This window comes from Cimex lectularius, unplaced genomic scaffold (assembly GCF_000648675.2).
Source record: "Cimex lectularius strain Harlan isolate CLEC.00 unplaced genomic scaffold, Clec_2.1 scaffold8, whole genome shotgun sequence".
NCBI classification, from domain to species: domain Eukaryota; kingdom Metazoa; phylum Arthropoda; class Insecta; order Hemiptera; family Cimicidae; genus Cimex; species Cimex lectularius.
This window is the reverse complement of record NW_019392656.1, coordinates 1,568,409-1,589,701: the sequence shown is the minus strand read 5'-3', so window position 1 is coordinate 1,589,701 and position 21,293 is coordinate 1,568,409. Positions and strand designations below refer to the sequence as shown.

At 36.5% G+C, this 21,293-nt stretch overlaps 1 protein-coding gene across 1 annotated transcript in view; it reads right to left on the bottom strand.

The window, feature by feature from the left end:
- Nucleotides 1-966: 966 nt before the first annotated feature.
- The window catches only part of LOC106669744 (serine proteinase stubble), a 34,803-nt gene continuing 14,476 nt past the window's right edge, over nt 967-21,293 (bottom strand). The window contains exons 2-7 of the mRNA XM_014399430.2: nt 12,410-12,537; nt 5,347-7,656; nt 5,098-5,284; nt 1,972-2,237; nt 1,753-1,907; nt 967-1,687 (exon numbers count right to left, since the gene is read on the bottom strand). Of these exons, the coding sequence (XP_014254916.1) occupies nt 1,511-1,687; nt 1,753-1,907; nt 1,972-2,237; nt 5,098-5,284; nt 5,347-7,656; nt 12,410-12,521 (3,207 nt within the window). The 5' untranslated portion in view covers nt 12,522-12,537 and the 3' untranslated portion in view covers nt 967-1,510. The remainder of the gene's footprint in view (nt 1,688-1,752; nt 1,908-1,971; nt 2,238-5,097; nt 5,285-5,346; nt 7,657-12,409; nt 12,538-21,293) is intronic.

Sequence of the window (21,293 nt, the reverse complement as noted above, 5' to 3'; positions counted from 1 at the left end):
CAATAGCTTTTGTTTGTAAATAGATTCTTGTAAGATATAAGTTGTAATGTGAACGGTGTGTAACATACTGCGCTTTTTCAGAGCTATTATGTACCACGTTCTGTACTTATAGCATACCGGTGAATTTCTTCCATGGTTAAGTGTTCATCTCAAAACAGTCCTTCCTGCGGGCAAATGTCATAGTTTGGTAGAAAGTGTGTTGGTATCTCCTCTGCTTCTTTGCATAATCTGCACGTGCCTTGTTGGGTTATACCGACGTTCTTCAGATGCCCCCTTAGTTTGCACTGTGCTGTTAAGAATCTTGTTAGGATTCGAAGTTTTTCTTTTTTCCTTTGGTGCATTCTGTTTTTTTTTTATTCCTTCCTAAGTTAGAGCATAAGGTAGAAAAGTTCTTCGTTTGTTAATGTCCAATGAATGAATTCCACTGTTTCCTCATATTCATTTTCTTTTGCAAGGATGTCCCTTCTCTCGTAGCCTTCTACTCCCACATGTCCTGGGATCCAACAGTTAGTGACTTTATTTTGCATTGCACATCTATTTAGTTTAGTTTTGCAATTTAGCACTATCTTCTATATTCTTGTTTTTATGTTGTACCATTTGTTCAGACTGATCTTGGTTCATATCTCAATTGCGTGGACTTCAGCTTAAAAGATATTGATGTAGTTTCCCATGAACCTTCTGGTTTAAATTCTTAAGTTAGTCCGCAGTGAGCACGGTTTTTCGTTTTAGAATAGCTTTAGCATAGAAACCAGTTCAGGCTGCTGATGGCAAACGTTCTACGAATACATGGCTTCAAAAAGAGAATAATAATAATTAATAATATGTTTGATATATTAAATCGATGGGGCTGGATGTTTTCCGGGTTTTGTAATTTATTTTGTACTAAAAACAAATCTCAGACAAGCAAAGATTTTGGTAAAAAGACAATGAAATGTTCGACGATTTTTAATAAAAATATATATTTACAAAATTTTACAACATTGAAATCTGGAATGTCTATTAAGCAAAACAAGTAAGTTGACACAACTTTATGTTTTGTTTTAAATAAATAATATATATTACACCATTCGCCTTGGGCGAATATTCATAATAAATAATTTATACAAAACCGTTTTCTATGTTCAAATACCTAAAATGCATTTGGAAAAACGACAACAAAGAACACTTAAATTGCTAAACAAGAAGAACATTATAAATTAAAAATAAATAAATAGATGACAATTAACAGTCTGGCTTGCCTTAATTTGTAACAATAAATAACAAGTACTAAATTTTAAAAAACAACAATTATCACAATATTTTTGCAGTATAATTACATTTAATTTTTGAAGTTAATTAATAAAATAATTTTGGTGGCAAGTTATTCATTTTTTTACGTTGTTAAAGTTTACTCTTTTGAAGTATTGCTTGATGATTAGCATCCCCTTAACGTTCGACGTTGAAAGAAGATTGAACACTTTTCTAGCTGTTTTAGAGCTGGAAGGATCAGCCAGTAAATGACTAAAACGATTCAAAAATCAGGGGTCGATACGCCTGTAATCGTTTCCAGCCAAGGTTTGTAATACGTCGTCCGCATGTAAACACCTGGAAGATACGGCGCGGCGCATTTTATCCCGTGGGAGACTGTTCCAGCGAGGACCCAATGCCCGTTCGGCTTTTCGATCATAAGAGGTCCTCCGCTATCGCCCTAAGAAAAAGAATATAATGATTTGATCGTTCAAATGACGGAATTTTTCAAGATTTGCTACTTACCTCGCAAGAGTCCCTTTGACCGTTGGCATAACCGGCGCATATGAAACTCTGCAGTATGTTCTTCGCGTGGCCTGCGGTGTGGAACATTTCCTGGCAGACGTTATTCTCCATCACGGGCACCTGAACCTCTTGCAGTACACTTGGAACTCCACCTCCTGATTAAAGAAAACACCATTACAAGACCGTAAAGAATAGTCAGTTCTAACTTTTTCAACCGACCGTATTTCAATCTCCCCCATCCTGTGACGGTGGCCATTTTCCCGGTGAAATCCTCGTTGTCCTGGGGCATGCAGATGGGGACGATATGCTGGTCGAAGACGACGGGCGATTCTAATTCGAGGAGGGAGATGTCGTTCTCGAACGTCGATGGGTCGTAATGGCGGTGGACGATCACCCTCCGGACGTTCCTGGACACGGACCGTTTCGACTCGAGTTCCCCGCTGATGTCATACTCCCCAAACACTGCTATTAATGAGGCCAAAAATCTGAAAAATTCATTTTGATAAGTGCAAATTCAACTAAAATTTGTAAAAATAATAAACTATATTAAATCTGTTCGTTGGAAGACAAATAACAACTTCTGATTTTAATTTTTTTCATATAATTTTAAACTAATCCATATTTGCTCAGTAGTCCTTGTCCATATTAATTATTCGTTTTATCTAAGGTTTTTGGTTGAGATGAAAAATTAGTGCCACGAACGGGATTTGAACACACAACCTTCGGCTAACACGCCGCTGCTCTAATCACTTTGAGCTATCCAAAATCGTTTCAATTTTCCTTCATTTTCGCCATAAAGCCGAACTTGGTGGGTTCGAATCCCGCTCTGGCACTAATTTTTCAACACAACCAAAACCTTAGCTAAAAAGAATAATTAATTGGAATAATTTTAAACGTTTACTAGATTAGAAAAATAGTCGAATTTCACTGAGGGTCGGGTTCAATAAACTTCAGCATTCCCTTTATTCCTGTTTTAAATTATGTGGATTTCTAAACCCTTTGCAATTTTGGTCGATATCAGCTTTGAAGGTTTTAGTCTTGTTAGCATTCTCACTGCCACAGAGTTCTTGATATTCCTCGGGGTAATTGGGTATATGCCCTACATTCGCGCTAATAAATTACATTCATACACCAGACTTCGTTCACGCTACTCCAGGATATTCGATATTCCTCGGTGTAATTAGGGATGTGCCCTACATTCGCGCTAATAAATTACATTCATGCACCAGACTTCGTTCACGCTACCCCAGAATATTCGATATTCCTCGGATTAATTTGGGATATGCCCTACATTCAAGTAATAAATTACATTTACACAAAGCTCTACGTTCACTCTACCCCAGAGTACTCGATATTCCTCCACAGTGTGATTGGGGATTTGCCCAACATTCATGCTAATAAATTACATTCATACATCAGACTTCGTTTTCGCCACCCCAGAATACTCGATATTTCTCGGTTTAATTTGGGATATGCCCTATATTCAAGTAATAAATTACATTTACACAAAGTTGTACGTTCACACTACCCCAGAGTACTCGATATTCCACAAGGTGATTGAGGATGTGCCATACATTCACGCTAATAAATAACATTCATACACCAGACTTCGTTTTCGACACCCCAGAATACTCGACATTTCTCGGATTAATTTGGGATATGCCCTATATTCAAGTAATAAATTACATTTACACAGAGTTCTACGTTCACACTACCCCAAGAGTACTCGATATTCCACAGGGTGATTGAGGATATGCCCTACATTCAAGCTAATAAATTACATTTACACAAAAGTTTTCGTTCAAACTACCAGAGTACTCGATATTCCACAGGGTGATTGTGGATATGTCCTTCCATTCACGGTTATAAATTACATTCACACACCTGACTTTATACTCGATATTCCTCGGGGTAATTATGGATAAACTTTGCCATATCACATACAAGAATGTACAAAGATCTATATAGAATTTAAAATATTTATGGCCCTGAGATATATGATCAGTGATCTGTGCCTGCTACCGTGCCTCACGGCCGCCATGGGTCATTCGGAACGTCGTATTTTTTTTCTTTGCCGACTTAGTTCTTTGCATTCTTTATATGTGCTCTACCGTGAAAAGCTCCATAACTGGCACCTACATGGCCTCACCTCAATTATTAGAAGGCGTCCATGTGTGATCTCGGTATGAACTTTTCCCTTCTAGACCCAGCCTCCGCAGGCCAGGGACAGTCAGACTTGAAGAAGAATCCTATGCATTATTATATTTTAATAAATAATGGTTCTAACCTAATACAGACAGCCAAGACAATTTTTCTGATTTATGACAATACAACAGCGACGAAAAAAATTGTAAAATGTTTGCTAACAGTCTCATTATATTTCATAAACAATACATTGGTCTATCCTCAGGTATATAGCAAAAAATTAAGTTGAATCAATGCAAGAAGAAATAAAAAGCAATATTTTCAGTCAAGATGTGACGAGATTTTTGGAGACTTATTACAGAACACACAAGAAGAAACATGAAAGCGCGATCTATCGGCCAGTTGTATAACAAATACAAGTACACATATAATTTATTTAGCGTAGTAGTATTACAAAGATAAATAATTAAAAATTGATTCCGTTTTATTATTTCAGTCTAAGCGAAAATATGACATAAAAATGAAAAATACTTAACACTTAGCTAACATTGTTTTCAGTACTGTTCTTCTAAGGTGAATATTAATGCTTGCAAGGAAACTATTGAAATTTGACTGTTGTTATTATGGTAAAAGGAAGCAAATTAAATTATTAATTAATCAAGAGGTCGGATAGCTGTAATTAATTATTATTCCTAATTAATCGGCCCAGTTGTGTAGGCATACTTCTTACAAGAGGGCAGCACCAGAATGCAATTGTGCTGATTCCTGCTCTCTTCTCACTCTATTTCTTGAAAAGAACGGGTTTTTTGAATAGAGTCGAAGTGAACTTGTTAATTCATAAACGCTGATATGTAACACATCTACAACATATTTTTAAAAAATTTCCATAACTAGATATAATTAAGAACCTGGGATTCCGCAAATAAAAATTTGCTTATTCTTTTAAGGAACAGTATTAAATTTAAAAAATAAATTCAAATGTAGTGATATTAAATGTCTGATTAGAAGAAGGGTTGCCAAGCTCTTTCTATAGATGTGTAAGAAAAAACGCAGTAAAAGGAAAGATGATTTAATATGATTAGTCGATTATCTATGACAACTATAGCCATTTGAGACAATTTGACAAATTTTATTATACACGTTTATTCATAGTAGAAGGTCTGATTTGAACAGAATATTAATGACTTAAAAGTTAATTACCCTGGTTGACAGTGAGCAGCTGTGATAACATATTTGTTGGTGATGAGAACGCCACCGCATTTGTTTTTTGTAAAAAGCCCAAGCCATGTTGCTTCCCTGACGAGGACTTGCCACGGCCATTCTCCGAAGGTGGCACCTTTACCGCCGACGATCCTCCCATTTTTCATCAGAGGTCGCACGCCGCATTCTGAAAATAGTCGAAGGTTAATCGATAAATGGTTAGTAAAATTCAGAATAATTAACATTTACCTCGTCTGTAGTCGATTTCCTCGGTAGAAGAGTAAACTGGAGTCGTCTCGCTGAAAGGTTGGTAGTGGTCTGTCTCTTCTAAAAAAATGGTTGTAGTCGGAATGGGCCGTTTTGTCGTCTGCGGTTTGGAAGTCGACGGCCTAGGAGGAGGTCTTGTGATCAACGAAGGCGTCGGTTTGGGTCTCGTGGAAGGTTTTGTGGTGTAGGACGTCGTCGGCTTCTTTGTCGGTTTTCTCGTCGGTTTTTTTGTAGTTGTCGTAGGTCGTTTGACAGGTGGTGTATACGAGCTCACCGTGACGTTTTGCGTTGATTCTCCGTTGATCAGGACGTGTTCAAGGTCTTCGAAGTTGCCCTGTAAACTTTGAACGATCTTTTCGACAAATTTGTGCACTTTGTTGTCGAGGGTTTCGTCCTCGACCAGCGGAGGGGTCGTATCCTGCACCACAGTCGTCTGTGTTCCCCAGCTCACTACTTCTGACTCGCCCTGATTTTGTGTCAGGTTAACGTACGGATCTCGGACAGGCGGAAACGCAAAAAGTTCGGTCGAGTTGGGTATTCCGTCTTTGACGACTTGGGTCGGTGTCGTGTATAAAGGCACGGGTCGGAGGTGAGTCCCGGTCGTCCCATGGGTATACACTTCCGGTTTGATGGTCGTAAATAATGGCCCATGATTTACACCGTGGTAAATGGGTTTTGCCGTCGCTGCTGCGGCGGGTTTGTAAGTAACTATATTTCCGTCAGGATTCACGGTGATTATAGTGCCCAAAGGTGCGACAGGCTTTTTAGAAGGGCTTACAGGGCCTAAAACGATCACTGTGGGCGCTGGTTCGGGTGTTGTAGTCACAGGTTTCGGTGTTATGCTGACCTGAAATCCAGGTCCTTGAACAAATTGGGTCGTAGTCGTCGGTCGCTTAGTAACTTCGCTATATCCAGGATTTTGATAAGTCGAATAGTGAGTCGTCGGTTTTTTTGTGTACACCGTCTGCGGCTTCTGTGTCAAGATGGTCGGTTGGTTCTGTGTGGTGTAGTAATGTTGGGACAAAGGCTTTTCGTACGTCACTGACTGTTCTTGTGTAACAAAAACGGTTACGGGCCTTTCAGTACTGTAATAGATCGTACTGGGGTTTTGACTAGTATAGTGTGAAGTCGAGTGTTGAGGTTTTGTGGGCACATATTGGGGTTTCGACGTAGTATGTTGTGGTTTCAAAGACACATATTGGGGCTTCGTCGTCGTGTATTGCGGTTTTGAGGAGAGATATTGGGGCTTTGACGTCGTATATTGCGGTTTTGGAGACAAGTACTGGGGTTTGGAATCGGTGTAATGTGGTTTTGATGAAGGGTAGTGGGGTTTGGAATCTGTGTATTGTGGTTTTGACGAAGAGTACTGAGGTTTCGTCGAAGCATAGTGAGGTTTTGAAGTGGACGAATAATTGGGTATATGCGTGGGGTATGACGGTCGCTGGGCACCATATTGTCCTGAGTTGACTGTAGAGACGTAAGGTTTTTGAGTAGAGGGCTGTGGCTTGGTGTACATGGATGAAATATGTCCTTGGGTTGTCGAATAGACGGAATTCTGTGTAGGCTGTTTAGAACTCGGTGGGTACACAGTCGACGACGGTCGATATGAAGGAGTGGGTTTCGACTCGACCGAAACCCATGTTGATAAATTAGGTGTCGTGGAAGATTCAGAAGGCTGAGGTTCGGGGACAGGACTATTGTCTTCTAAAATGGACAGGATATGATTGATCGATTCGGCATCTTGACCGTTGCCTGAGGCCGAGAGTGTAGGGATTTGGATGAAATTCTCCCCAGTTTGTGAAGACCAGTACTGGTTTTTGGTCGTCAACCAAGTTTCGGTCGTTGATTTCCATGTCGTCGATTTCTGAGGACTCGTCGCATGCCGGCTCGGGGGAGGAGGCGTCGCGTCCGTCGCTGCAAACATTTCCGGCTTGGAGTTGAACTCGAAATCCTCCGGCCTGAAAGATTCTTCGACGACCGTTCCATTTTCGTGCAGGAGCACCGTATCGGCCACACCGTGGAGTGTGGTTTTGTCATCTTGATTTGGCATGGATGGGGTTGTAGAACTCGTCCTCTGAGTCACGCTCGATGGGACGTTGACGGAAATAAAATTGGAACCGGGAGGCAGTTTGCAACAAGCGCCAAACAAGAATCCGTCCATACACGAGCCGACGACGATCCCATTCTTTTTTGTACATTCATAGTTGAACATACAAACGCCGGTATCTTTCCCGTGAATCGTTCCTGCTTTACAACTTTTTGGTACTATTCGGTAACCTCCAAATCTTCTTCCTGTAAACCAGAATAAATTATTGAAAAAAAAATTTGTCAAATCATCGGTTCTTGTTATCAATATAAAACAAGCTAATTTTGTGTTAAAACCAAATTACACAACTGTTGCAAAAATAAACCTTGTTAATAAAACGAAAGCAACACATAATAGTCGTGAATAAGGGATGTATATAATAACAACCCTTGTTCCAATCTAAAGTGAAACGTACTTTATTGTGTTGTGGTTGTAACTAAATCGGGATGATTGGTAGAGGGCAAAAGGAAACCGTAGGAGGGTCAATTGTAAACTGAACCAGTCTTGCCTTGAGCAAACTTGAACGTAAATATTAACAAGTCGGAGAAAGCCATTGTCTACTAGGTCAGGCTGATCACCAGTTAACATATTTCCTTCTACTCCGCAATCACACGTCAAGGTGAATCATAAAACGAAAGCTCAGAATTTGTATGCCATGTCAATAACCCGATGTATGTACAATCAATAATGAAATAGAGCTAATGTTTCAAACAACACGGACAGTCAAATTACTGGGAAGTGTAGAAAACAAATATGTTTGTGTTGAATAAATGAAAAAAAGACTGAAAGTTTAATTAACTGGCCAGCAATTTACACATTTGGTGTCACAGTTTTACAAGGTAAAATAAATTATGTTTAATGGTTGTAATAATGAGCATATTTTTTTTTTAACATTTTCACTTTCTGAACAAACAAATATTAAAAAGTATTCAATGAATTTCATTATTGGACATATTTAAATATTTTCACCTTATTTTTTATTGTTTGATTTTACGTGACATATTACAACTATTTAATTAAGATGGTTGTTTCTTGATCTACTTAAAAAAAGACGGTTGTTTCAACCCTCATCACGCCCAGGCAATGCGGGTTAGTATCGCGAATATGATAAGGCTATTTTCATGACTAATATAAGTGCGATATACAAAAATGAAAAAGAAAACTTTTTTCAAATAAAAATATTATATCGATTAATTCTTAAATTATAAAAAGTAAATAACCACCAAAGTTGATTTAATTTGTTATCTCAGCTTTTAACTGTTTCTTATAATTTCAACCACATACGTATATAATTCATTAAAATAGATTAACGCGATGATTTTATTTATTAGTTATTTAAGTTAATAATTCATTTTTTGGAATATTTTGTTGACAGGAAAAAAATTCTTAGTCTAATGAAGTTCTACGTCATGCAGGCGTACATAAACAAAGCTAATCTGGTAATTATGCTTTACTTTCAGCTGATATCATAATTTTAAAAACTTATTTAACAGAATAAAGATATATTGTTATTATTAGTATTTAAAAGTTAATTAACAATAAATACATTAAAAACATGTACAATTACATAAGCCAAATTTTAATGTTTCTTAATTTTAAAAGTTTGTTTTTGTGGTTGATTAATAAGAATTCACTTGAAAAGTTAATTAAAAATAAATACATTAAAAAACATGTACAATTACATAAGCCAAATTTCTATGTTTCTTAATTTTAATTTTTTTTTGTGGTTGATTAATAAGAATTAACTTGAAAAGTTAATAAACAATAAATACATTAAAAAACGTCCAATTACATAAGCCAAATGTCTATGTTTCTTAATTTTAAAAGTTTTTTTTTGTGGTTGATTAATAAGAATTCACTTGAAAAGTTAATTAACAACAAATACATTAAAAAACATGTTCAATTTCATAAGCCAAATTTCTATGTTTCTTAATTTTAAAAATTTGTTTTTGTGGTTGATTAATAACAATTCACTTGAAAGGTTTGATGTATAATAAATTAAATTATTGGCTGTATAATCTTTCATAGCAAGTAATCCAATTTTTTATTTCAAAAATTTCTTTACGAACTTTCTTTACATAATAAAACAGAGTACCAACGGAAATTAGTAAACAAAGGAGGAACGTGATCTGTCATTGTCATAAATTCAGTGAATTGAGGACAGTAGACACTTTTGCGAATTGTATTGAATAATTGAACGTCAGAAAAAAGAAAAAGCTTGAAAAAATTATATTAAATGTTCGAATTGTTCACCTTTTTGAATAATGCAAGCCTACATCATTTCCTAGCAAATTTTACTGCTCTTTTCTTTTGTCTTATGTTTTTTCGAACATTTTTGTTTACTTTGTACTACTTTCATTATTTTTAAAAGAATTTTTTTGACTAATTTTGTAACAGTTCGTAACTGAAACATCAAATTTTTAGCAAGTAAACGATAATTTTACATTGGTTGATAAATTAAGTAAATAAGTCTGTTTGTTCTTAGCTTTTTACGTTATATAAGTGCCGTATCCGTCAGTATTTAAAAAACGAAGTAAATTTTACTTATACTTTGGACACTTTATAAAAGTGTATATTCCAATTGATTTGGTATTTTGTTTATTTAAGATTAAAATAACAATTATTCCCATAGGGTATTTGATGTTTTTTCCATCAAATTTACAGTATGATTAACAATTTATGAGATATGGCGGATTTTATGGAATAAAGCTGTGGAAGGTTGAAGTAACTTGAAAAGTGAAATGTTTCGAGTAGAATTAAGTTAAAGCTCTGGAGAATACGGGCCTTTTAGTCCAATTTGACCTGAAGTATTATCTGTTCTTCACGGGACACCCTGTACATAGACATAATTGTCATACTTAACATAATATATCATATGGATAACACGGTTCTCAGTAGTATAAGAGTATTTAACTCTTTCCAACTCATAAATAAAGAAACTACAATTTTGAATTTTAAATGAAACAGTCAGTTAATCTGTGGGTCAGGCGGATGTCTGAGAGAAAGCGGCGGTCGAAATTCTTCTATTTCACGGAACTCGAGTCAGAAGTATTCAAATAGCCCAGGAAAGAAAAAATGGAAACCCGCTTACGACTCTCGAATAAGGTGTGATTTGAATCACTAGTCAATAATGTATATCCGACTAAGGATAAACGAGTTCCTTCTCAATATAAGTTCTATATTGCGAAAAAATTCGATCGAATTCTGAGCGTTGATACAACAGAGATTGGACTAAAGAATTTAGAGATATAAATGCAAAAAAGAATAAAAAAATATTGAAACTACAGTAAATAAAGCAAAGTTTTTGTTAAGTTAAGTTCTAAGGTAACTGATAATTAAGCTTAATTAACTTCTCATTGAGTAATTTCTATCAAGCCCGAACAGGAGTGCGCATTTACTGATTACTGACAGACATGCACTAAAAACAAGTAGGAAACCATGTGTAATGATATAAATTAGTCGGGTTAATCAGAACAGTAATGTCTGAATAAATATAAAAGAAGTAGAGTAACGAATCGAAGAGGGGATAATAGCAATGTAACAGTTATTGTGCATAATTGAAATTGTTATTTATAACGGTGTTAACAAGAAGGAAAGTGGATTGAAGAGGGATAGAGAGTGAAAGGAGTGACGAGTCGGTCTCGAAAAACCGACCTTTGAACGAATGGTACGACCGCATCGGGCCGGAGGTTTAGAAAGAGGAAAGCGAAACGACAAAGGAAATCAGCCGGGTTAAACGCGTTGCAGGGCGGACCCAGGTGACGAATCGCCGTAACGACACGGGCACAGAAGATGGCACAAAAGGCCGACTGTTCCCGGTGTCGGAAGAGCCGAGTGAGAAAAAGAATTTAAATAAACGAGCTTATAATGTGTCGAGTGGGCTTTCACTTTGGCTGAGGTAAGTGTGTCACTAACGGTATGTCTAAACGAGTGTTCCTCATCCTCTAGTTGATTATGAATGAATCTATTGATTATGAAATGAGCATGGCGCCACAATTAGCACTTATAAAGAGACAGAAGCTCTGATTTTTTTAAATAGATCTAGTTTTTCAAGTCCTTTTGGGTCAGGTAAAATCTAAAAAAATATTTCTCAACATTCCAATATACAATTTTAATTAATTATATCGGATAAAAATATTAAAATATGTAATATTTTGTGTGTGGTGTTTAGTGACCGTTAGTCAATGATTATTCGGAGATCCTAAGATGCGGTTTGGTATGACGTAGGTTTTAAAAAAACATTTCCTTTATCGTGCCAACGTTTCGATCTTTATTGAGATCATCTTCAGTTAAAGTGATGTGAGTAGGTGTGTCATTCATAATACCTTGTGTTGTCTGCATTATGTATGCAGTTATGTAATTTTTATTGAAATGTAAAAACTTACTTCGTATTTCGCCTAAAATGTAAAAGTTATAAATTTAGTCTGCTTGTGAAACAGAATTGGGCAAACTCCTTTAATTAGAAAACAGTGGAAAACGTTGGCATTGGAAAGAAACCTTTCCAGCCTGACAAAGAAAATAGGGGTTGTAGAAGGTCAAAGGGAATTTCCATAATTTAACACAAAGAAGCTTCTTAATTCAAAGCTTAGCCGAGACTAATCCGATCCAGAATTGAGGGGCCAATTTGTTTTTCACGAAAACCTCCTATTGAGGACTAATAACAGGCGCTATTGTGCTAAGACTATTTCTCGGCCCGACGTATCGACTCGATTATTTATCCATTTCGAAAGTGGAACAGGTAGAAAACAAACAATTTTACGGTAATATCAGGCCGACGTGAATCCGTGCCGTCCCTGAGATCGAGGTCTCGAATCCTCTAGTAAAGCGTGGAATCAAGAAAGTACCCGAAGAAAGCAGCCGGTTAACAGCTCCCGGCTTGAGTCACGCACCGATTACCCGAGGCACCATACGAAACTCTTTTTCTGTCGATACGAAATTGGCAAAATTGGATGGCATTACCTTCCTGCTGTGTGTCCGTCTGATGGTAGACTGCTGAGAGCCCGCTGACCAGGGGCGGCGGTAGCACTGAGGCGAACCAGTAGCAGTATAAGATGGATTTGATCCACCCCATTACTGCGTACAAGCTCCTGTAACAGAAAAAATATGTTCCAGTTATCAAGAAAAATAATTGTTTACAAAGTTTTCACTTCCCGAAAATTTGTTTAGAAAGTTGTCTCCGAAAAACATTGAATCATGTATCATGTAACGTAGCCCGTCCCTAATCCTCGACTTACTCCTTACTCCACCTAATCTAATTTAACCCAATTAAACTTAGCTCATGCGGACTCGGTAAAATCAAATGTGTTTTGTGAGAAAAAGGTACAGAGGTAGATAAATGGAAAGAAATATAGAATGTTAAAATAGAATTCTTTTCTCAGAAAATATGAATTGAAAGAAATATTGAAAAATTTAATAAAAAAACATCAGGGAGGAGAAAGATAATCCTGGCTGTTTTAATACCAGATATGTCTTTATCAAAGAGACACAACTTAAGTGTGAGAGAGTATATGGGAGAATGAGAATAAGGGAGAGAGATAAAGAGGGAAGGTGGGTGGTAGGGAGGGATGGAGGAAGGGGGAGAGAGAGTGAGAGAGAGTGAAGGAGGGAGAGTCAGAGAGAGAGAGAGAGAGAGAGAGAGAGAGAGAGAGTGAGAAGGAGAGAGAAAAGGAGGGAGAGTCAGAGAGAGAGGGAGAGAGAAAGAGAGAGAGAGATGGAGGGAAAGGCAGACAAAGAGAGAGAGAGAGAGAGAGAGAGAGAGAGAGAAAGACGGATAGTCAGAGAGAGAGAGAGAGATGGAGAAGGATAGAGAGTCAGAGAGAAAGAGAGAGAGAGGGAGATGGAGGGAGAGGCAGACAGAAAGAGAGAGAGAGAGAGAGAGAGAGAGCGAGAGAGAGAGAGAGAGAGAGAGAAGGACGGATAGTCAGAGAGAGAGAGAGAGAGAAAGAGAGAGAGACTGATGGAGAAGGAGAGAGAGAAAGGGAGAGAACATTAAAAAACAATCATTCAGCCACGGATTGACGATGATTGATTCTATTTTTTGTGAATTCTGCCTATGTTTAAAAGACTTGAATTGAAAATTTTATAAAACGCAAAAACTTAATTGAAAATCTCTCTTAATTAAATCTCATTAGTCGTGAGTATGTGTGTGTGTGTGTGTGTGTGTGTGTGTGTGTGTGAGTGAGAGAGAGAGAGAGAGAGAGAGAGAGAGTGAGAGAGAGAGAGAATGAGCGAAGGGAGAGAAAATTATAAATAAATTAAACAATCTTTCAACCGGAGTTTGCACATAGAGAATATGAAAAACTGACATATCAATAAATGTTGCCAGAGATAAAGATGGCTCTGCGCCAAGGTTATAAGCAGGGAGAGGCAAGACGCTTATTGATTTTATTCATGCGAATTCTTCTTATATTTAATAAATCTTATTTAAAAATCTCTCTTAACTCACATTAGTTGTGTGTATGTGTGTGTGTGCGTGTGTGTGTGGACCATCCAAGTGGATTAATTTTAACAAGCAACTTGATAGATGAATAAATAATAGATGTAAGATATACATGAATACATAAGTAAATAACTTCTGATTAAATAAACTCAAATTCATCATTCCAGCTTTAAAGTAACACTCGCAACAATAACAATTAAATTTTATTGTAGTATCGAGAGTACTAGAGACAATTAAATATTTGCGAGAGAGAGCCAGAGAGAGAGAGAGTGAGAGGGAGAGGGAGGGGAGAGAGAGTGAGTGAGAGGGAGAGGGAGGGAGAGAGAGATTGTGAAAGAGAGAGCAAGGATATATGTATATGCATCTATGGTAAAAAGTAGTTAAAAAATCGAAGTTTTTTATTTTAATTATTTTAATTGGTGCATTAATTTAACTCTACTCGTTCGCGTGCATTCCGTGGCAGCGAGCTGTGGAGAAACACCGGAAAGGGAAGTTGTAAGATGTGGGTCGGTCAAGTGCACAGGGTCAAGGGGTTACTAGATCAAACAGCAAGACCTGACACCAGGGGCTATATTGAAGATAAGAATCCTTTTCCGTCGTTTCATCAAGATTGGGTAATGTAGCACTTTAAAATGTCATCTTGGGTGCTCGTCCCACAATAAAATAAAGTCATGACAAATATTTGATTATTTTTTATTTATAACTAATAAGGGTTTCAGATATGGTTTATTTATAAAATAATTAATGTTTAAATTTTTGTAATAGTAACTTTTGTCTTTAGATTAATGTAAATTTTGGAGGTGTAGTAAAACAAAGAGTGCACACTGTGAAACAAGAAGAATAGGTTTGACACACAAAAACTTTTTAAAGTAGAAACTGCAATTACATCCGTTCCAAATGAATGTGAAAATGAGATGAAAAACAATGAAGTTCCATCTCTGCACCTGAGGAAATCTTGGTTGAGGTCGTTCTTGGTTTTCATTGTGTACTTTCCCTCGGGCTTTGAACCGCCTTTTCCCACTGCCCCAGATCGCATTTCTCGTCTTGGTGAACCAACCTTGACACACCGCTGCGATTATTCCCATTTTCCTTTCCGACATACTCAAGTTTGGGACCGGCGTAATTGGTCTTTCTGACTAAGGCGAGACGTACAACGGGCCACTTCCGTCGTGCATATTTACGTCAATCAAGAGTAAAGCTTTACGGCATGGTCGGATCTTGTTGCATTGCTTTACTTCCGAGTTACTACTCTGAGGTGATAAACATAATCTACACGATTCCCATTATTCAGATCATTAATCAAAAGTCCATGATTAATCGTCGAATCTTTCAACTTGATCCTACGAGACGAAACGCCCCAGGTTTGTCTTGAGAACTTGAAGGATTCATTAAGGAGCTAACGGTCTGCGTATTCAGCCGTTACAGGACGATAAGTTTCATTTTCAACTGAATCATTGCCGGTCAAAGGGGATCATTTTAACCAGATCACTCGTTCAACAGGATGGAATCCATCGGCCGTGGCCTCCTGGTGGAACCTTGGTCAAGGTGAAAGTCACGGCCGGACCCCCGCGCCGTCCCCGCCGATCGATCTGGAAACACTTGATATGGAAATGAAGGAAAAGCTGGGAATTAATAATTTCGATTTTTTTTAAATCCCCGTCAATTTTTTAACTTAATTGGGAGCAAAACCTAGCTAAAAAATCCCCCAATAACTTGCTTTAAGTTTCCTCCTTAAACTTCTTCTTTAAGCAGTTTCAAATCCATAAAACCGAAAAATTCTTCAACGAAGTTTAGGAAATGTATATTACTAAACTCTAAGAATTTGTCCAGCCAAATCTATGCTACAAAAAATATATCAGAAATACTATAACAGGCACTGTGCGATAGTTGTACATAATAAATCGATACAGTTTATGAATTACCTTTTCTGGGCAAAGTATAAAATAACGTGAAATAAAATGGCTTAAAATAACTTAAGCAAATACAATAAAATGTACGGGAAAGAAAGAAACTAATTAAAAAAAATAGAAGAATAAGGGAAGATCCTAATAGGCGTATCTGGCTGAGATCGAACATATATTTATTATTATGGCGATTGTTAGAAAGTAGAAAAACGGAGAGTGAGATGAAAAGATAGATATATATATAGAGAGATGGAGAAATAATTAAAAAAAGCATGGCAATTAAAATCACATGTTTTATGAACAAGAGGGACAGGGATAGATAAATGGAAAGAGAATAGAAAATATACTTTTTTTCTCAAAATATATTAATTGAAAGAAATATAGTACAACTTAATAATAAAAACAACAGTGAGGAGAAAGATAATCCTGGCTGTTCTAATACCAGATATGCCTTTCTCAAAGAGGTAGAGATAGATACATAACATAGATTGTGAAAGTATAAGGGAGAATGAGTAAGGGAAAGAGATAAAAAGGGAGAGTGTGTGAGAGAGAGAGAGAAGGAAAAGAGAAGAATTATAAACAAATACTGGCAAAAAGTAAATAAGAATTAAATAAGATACAGGAGGAGAGAGAGAAGATGTGTGTTACAGAAAGGTAAAAATGAGAGGGAGGGAAGGATAGAGTGTGAAAGTGTGAAATACGGTGTGAGAGCGTGAAAGAGAAACAAAGAAACACGGCGAAGAGAGACAAAGAGACAGAGAGAAAGAGATACACACACTCAAGAGAAAGAGAGAGAGAGATAAAAACGGAACGAGAGATGCAAAATGCAGAATGAGCGATAAAGAGATAGATAGAGAGATAGATAGATAGAGATACAGAGAAAGAGAGAGAGAGAGAGAGAGAGAGAGAGAGAGAGAGAGAGAGAGAGAGAGAGAGAGAGAGAGAGGGGTGAGTGGGAGAGGAAAAGAGAGAGTGATAGAGAGAAAGAAACAGAGGGAGAGATACACACACTGAAGAGAAAGAGAGCGAGAGAGCGAGAGAGAGAGAGAGAGAGAGAGAGAGAGATAAAAACGGAATGAGAGATGCAAAATACAGAATGAGCGATAAAGAGATAGATAGATAGATAGATAGAGATACAGAGAGAGAGGGAGAGAGAGAGAGAGAGAGAGAGAGAGAGAGAGAGAGAGAGAGAGAGAGAGAGAGAGAGAGAGAGTCTTTCTACGTTCTACATTAAAAGAATGGGAAAGAATTATTGGAAAAGATTATTTAGTTTAATATGTATAGCAGTTTCACTTGGCTTAAGATTGCCCCGTTTAATCCAACGGCGTTCAAATACACAAATATTTTCACAACCTCATCACGGAGGCCGTACTTTCATCTTGATTTAAACCGAGAAAGTCCATTGTTGAGATTGTCACAAGGTTACCTTATTTTTCATAAAGCGAAACAGGAAAATTCCATTGAGCGGAACGCACGGCGAGGCGGAGTCACAATGGGTTCACGTGTTCCGATTTTGGCCGTTTTACAAAGCAGACGAGTCGTCAAAGTCGGCAGATCCAGACCGGCAGCCGTGAAATCCGAACCCGGCCGAAAAGCGCGCACAGTTTCGAAAAATCGCTAAGAAACCCGCGTCCTATCGGATGCCGGCCGCTGCGACACAATGCAGTTCACTTTCGATAAATCATTCTATTTTCCTCACTTTCGCGACTCTCTGCTCCAGTTTTCCAGTCGATACGCTCTCCTGACTGCGGGAGGAACAAGTGTCGCACAATGCTTTGTAGAGCTACACGGTCAGCTTTGCAGTACCGATCAGTGGACGATCTCGCATAATTTGTTCCACTTTTGTACAAAACGTTCTAATTTTTAGTTCAAGTGGTACAACGTCCACACAATATCTACTAATACTATTACATAAAATGATAACATAAAACAGCATGAGAGTTAACAAACAAACTTTCTCATTTACTTTCTTTTTTCTTATTTCCAAAACTTATATTTTTTGTTGATTCTTCACATATATTAGCAAGATTTTAACAAAAAATAAAATCTGCACATGGTTCCAAAATTATTTTTGCGAAAAAACTCTATTACAATAACAAACAAATTATGAAAAATATTATTATGTGTGTAGAATGTGGAATGTTTTTATCCCATCACTTGTTCACTCGGTTCGAGATCACAAAACGAGATTTCTCATTTAAAAATAAATCATCAACATCAATCAAGATCAATAGAGAATTTTAATGGGAGTATCTTTAAAAGGCTTTTACGATAAAACCTTAATTAAGCCTAGTTATCAGGATATCTTTTCCCCTTTAGAAAAAATCTTTTAGGTCTTTCAGGAATTGGGTTACAAGCTTTATTTCTTTTTTTGTGAGTCTATAAAGGACAATAAGACAAAGGAGTGTGTCTCGTGTGAAAAAGCGAGATAAGGTGTAGAAAGTGATCTCTGGTGTGTGGAGAAGATATATGTCACGGTGCCGTCAACGAGATCAACTTTACGACCTTTACTTTGTCTTGGGCTACTTAATACGAGGCAAAAACAAAGAAAATGACTGTGCAGACGAATGAAAAAGAAGATGGTCGTAAAATTCGAGTGAAAAGCTACGGCAGTGGATGTCGAGGACGGGCAATATATCCCTTTCTCTGGAGTGGTCAACAGCCTTCTCGTTAACGGCGGAGCGTTAAGGAATGAAACGCTCCATCGCGTTGAAAAGTAGCTTAAAAATCATTTTCAGAAGCGTTTAAGAGGCAGAAGAGAAAAAAATGAGCCGCAGACCCAGATGGGGCCGTACTTCATGCCTTACTTCCACAAAACCAGCGTTTTCGCTCCACTTCCGATCTCCACCGAGGATATTGTTTTGCATGTTTTATAAACCGTCAGATTTACGAAAATGTAAGATTTATATATTTATACATGGAAACAAAAAATAAATGATCAGCACGTCGAATGCGTATGTCCAAGGCGGCAAGGACTTTCTTTCCATAAAACATAATTAACCTAGTATACCAATTTATCTACAAATTTTACAAGTTTAGTTTTTTTGGTGTTATTTGATCGTTAGTAAGAAGGTAAGGTAAGAAAATGTAAGTTTTATACTTGGATACAACAAATAAATGATTGGCCGGTCGGATGCTTTGTCCAAGATGTCAAAAACTTAATAAGTTTTATAAACACATAATTAGTCGTAGGATAACAATTTATCTATAAATTTTAAAAGTTTAGTGTTTTTTGGTGTTATTTGATCGTTAGTAAGAAGGTAAGGTAAGAAAATGTAAGTTTTATACTTGGAAACAACAAATAAATGATTGGCCGGTCGGATGCTTTGTCCAAGATGTCAAAAACTTAATAAGTTTTATAAAAACATAATTAGTCGTAGGATGTCAATTTATCTATAAATTTTACAAGTTTAGTTTTTTTGGTGTTATTTGATCGTTAGTAAGAAGGTAAGGTAAGAAAATGTAAGTTTTATAATTGGAAACAACAAATAAATGATTGGCCAGTCAGATGCTATGTCCAAGATGTCAAAAACATAATAAATTTTATAAAAACATAATTAGTCGTAGGATGTAAATTTATCTATAAATTTTACATTGAGTGAGTTTTATACATGGAAACAACAAATAAATGATTGACATAAAAACATAATTAACCCTACTATATCAATTTATTTATAAATTTTACAAGTGTAGTTTTTTTTTTGTTATCTGACAGTTAATATGAAATAACGCAACGAAAACTAAGTTTTATACATGGGCACAAGAAATAAATGATTACAACGTCGAATGCTTATGTCCAAGGCGTCAAATACTTAATAACTTCCATAAAAGCATAATTACCCCTAGTATATCAATCTATTTATAAATGATTATTCGGAGATCGTGAGATGCGGTCTGATGTGATGTAAGTTTTAGAAAACCATTTTCTTTATAGTGCCAACGTTTCGATCTTTATTGAAACCATCGTCAGTGCTCAAAGAGTTTGTTTTCCGTGTAGATGTGTCATTGCTGTGTGTCATGTTGGAAGTGCTCATCAATAATAATCATTAATTAACGGTCAAACACCACACATTTGTACACGAGAAGAACGAAGAACAATACGGGATAAAAATGAATGATTTTGTCCAAGGCGTCAAAAACTTCCAAAAAGTTCCATAGAAACATAATTATCCCTAGCTATAAATTTATGTTTGTTTATTTATTTGTCAATTAAATTATTAATCTGTGCTCTTTGACCGTCAGTAAAAAATGACCGTACAAAAATGTAAGATTTGTCAATTCGCTAAGTAAGAAAGAATTAGCATATCAAACGATCAAGTTCACGGGAAACAAAACTGCAAATTCATCCCAAACCAGCAAAGTGCTAATTAGGTCTGAAGTTCTGATGTTTTCTAAAAAAATCATCACAATTTAAACATGGTAAACATACAATATTTATTCATAAGGAGAGGCTACGAACGTGGGATCACACGAATTCAATGGTTTGTGGGCAATAGGTGGAAAAATCTCCTAGTACGAGCCGATAAAAACATTACGTTTACATAATTTTAAAAAAATGATTTCCTGCCTTTGATGTGCATGTATTTCGAGATTATTATGTCAGTATTAAAATTTAATTTAGTAATATAAAAAGTTACTAAAATGAAAAGACGCTTCCGGTAAAGTAAGCAATCCTCCTCTTAACGCCGTCCTGGGTTCGAATTCTGGCATAGCCCTTTGATTTTTAATTGAAAAAGGTTTTAATTTAATATTGAGAAGGTACTGAAAGGTGGTTTGAACTTTCGTCCGGACACCCCAAGTTGGACGTTCAGCCCTCGTACGACAGAAATTATTTTAATGTAGGAAAGAAAGTTTTTGAATAAAATAATTCAGATTCGTTTTTAAATAGAAATTTTTAAAGCGAACAGTTGAGGACAGGATAAGCCGATGACAAATTTTCCTTCGGTCTTCTACTGGAAAAATATCTGGATTTGAGCCAATATCAACCGTATTGCAACCGCCGGAAAGCTGAATTTTTCTTTTTTGAGCCTATATCAACAATCTTAGGTTTTATTTTATTGTATGTGAGGAAAATAAGAATGAACTAACCAAAAACCTTTTTCCTGTTGTTTATTTATTGATTTATTTACAGAGGACAAATCTATTCCATTATATGAAGTTTTGAGGGTTCTAACATGTGTAAAGATTTTCGAATATGAGTGAAATACCTTCAGTTATCACCTTTATGGTATTTCAAAAAAATGAAGCATTTGAAAGACAAACAATTTGAGAATCTTTTTCCTCCCAAAAAATTGTATACAGGTTATTTTTTTAGGGTGTAAAAAACAAACTTTTTGTCTCTACTTAAAAAAAAGAAATATTTAAACCTATTTTGCTTCGTCGCTAGATCACAAAATAATTATGTGTTGTGTTTTAATATATATGAATGATTGAATATATTTACATGATGTAGTGTAGGGAAAGTGACGTAGCACTATAACTTTCTACTACAGGATTTAAA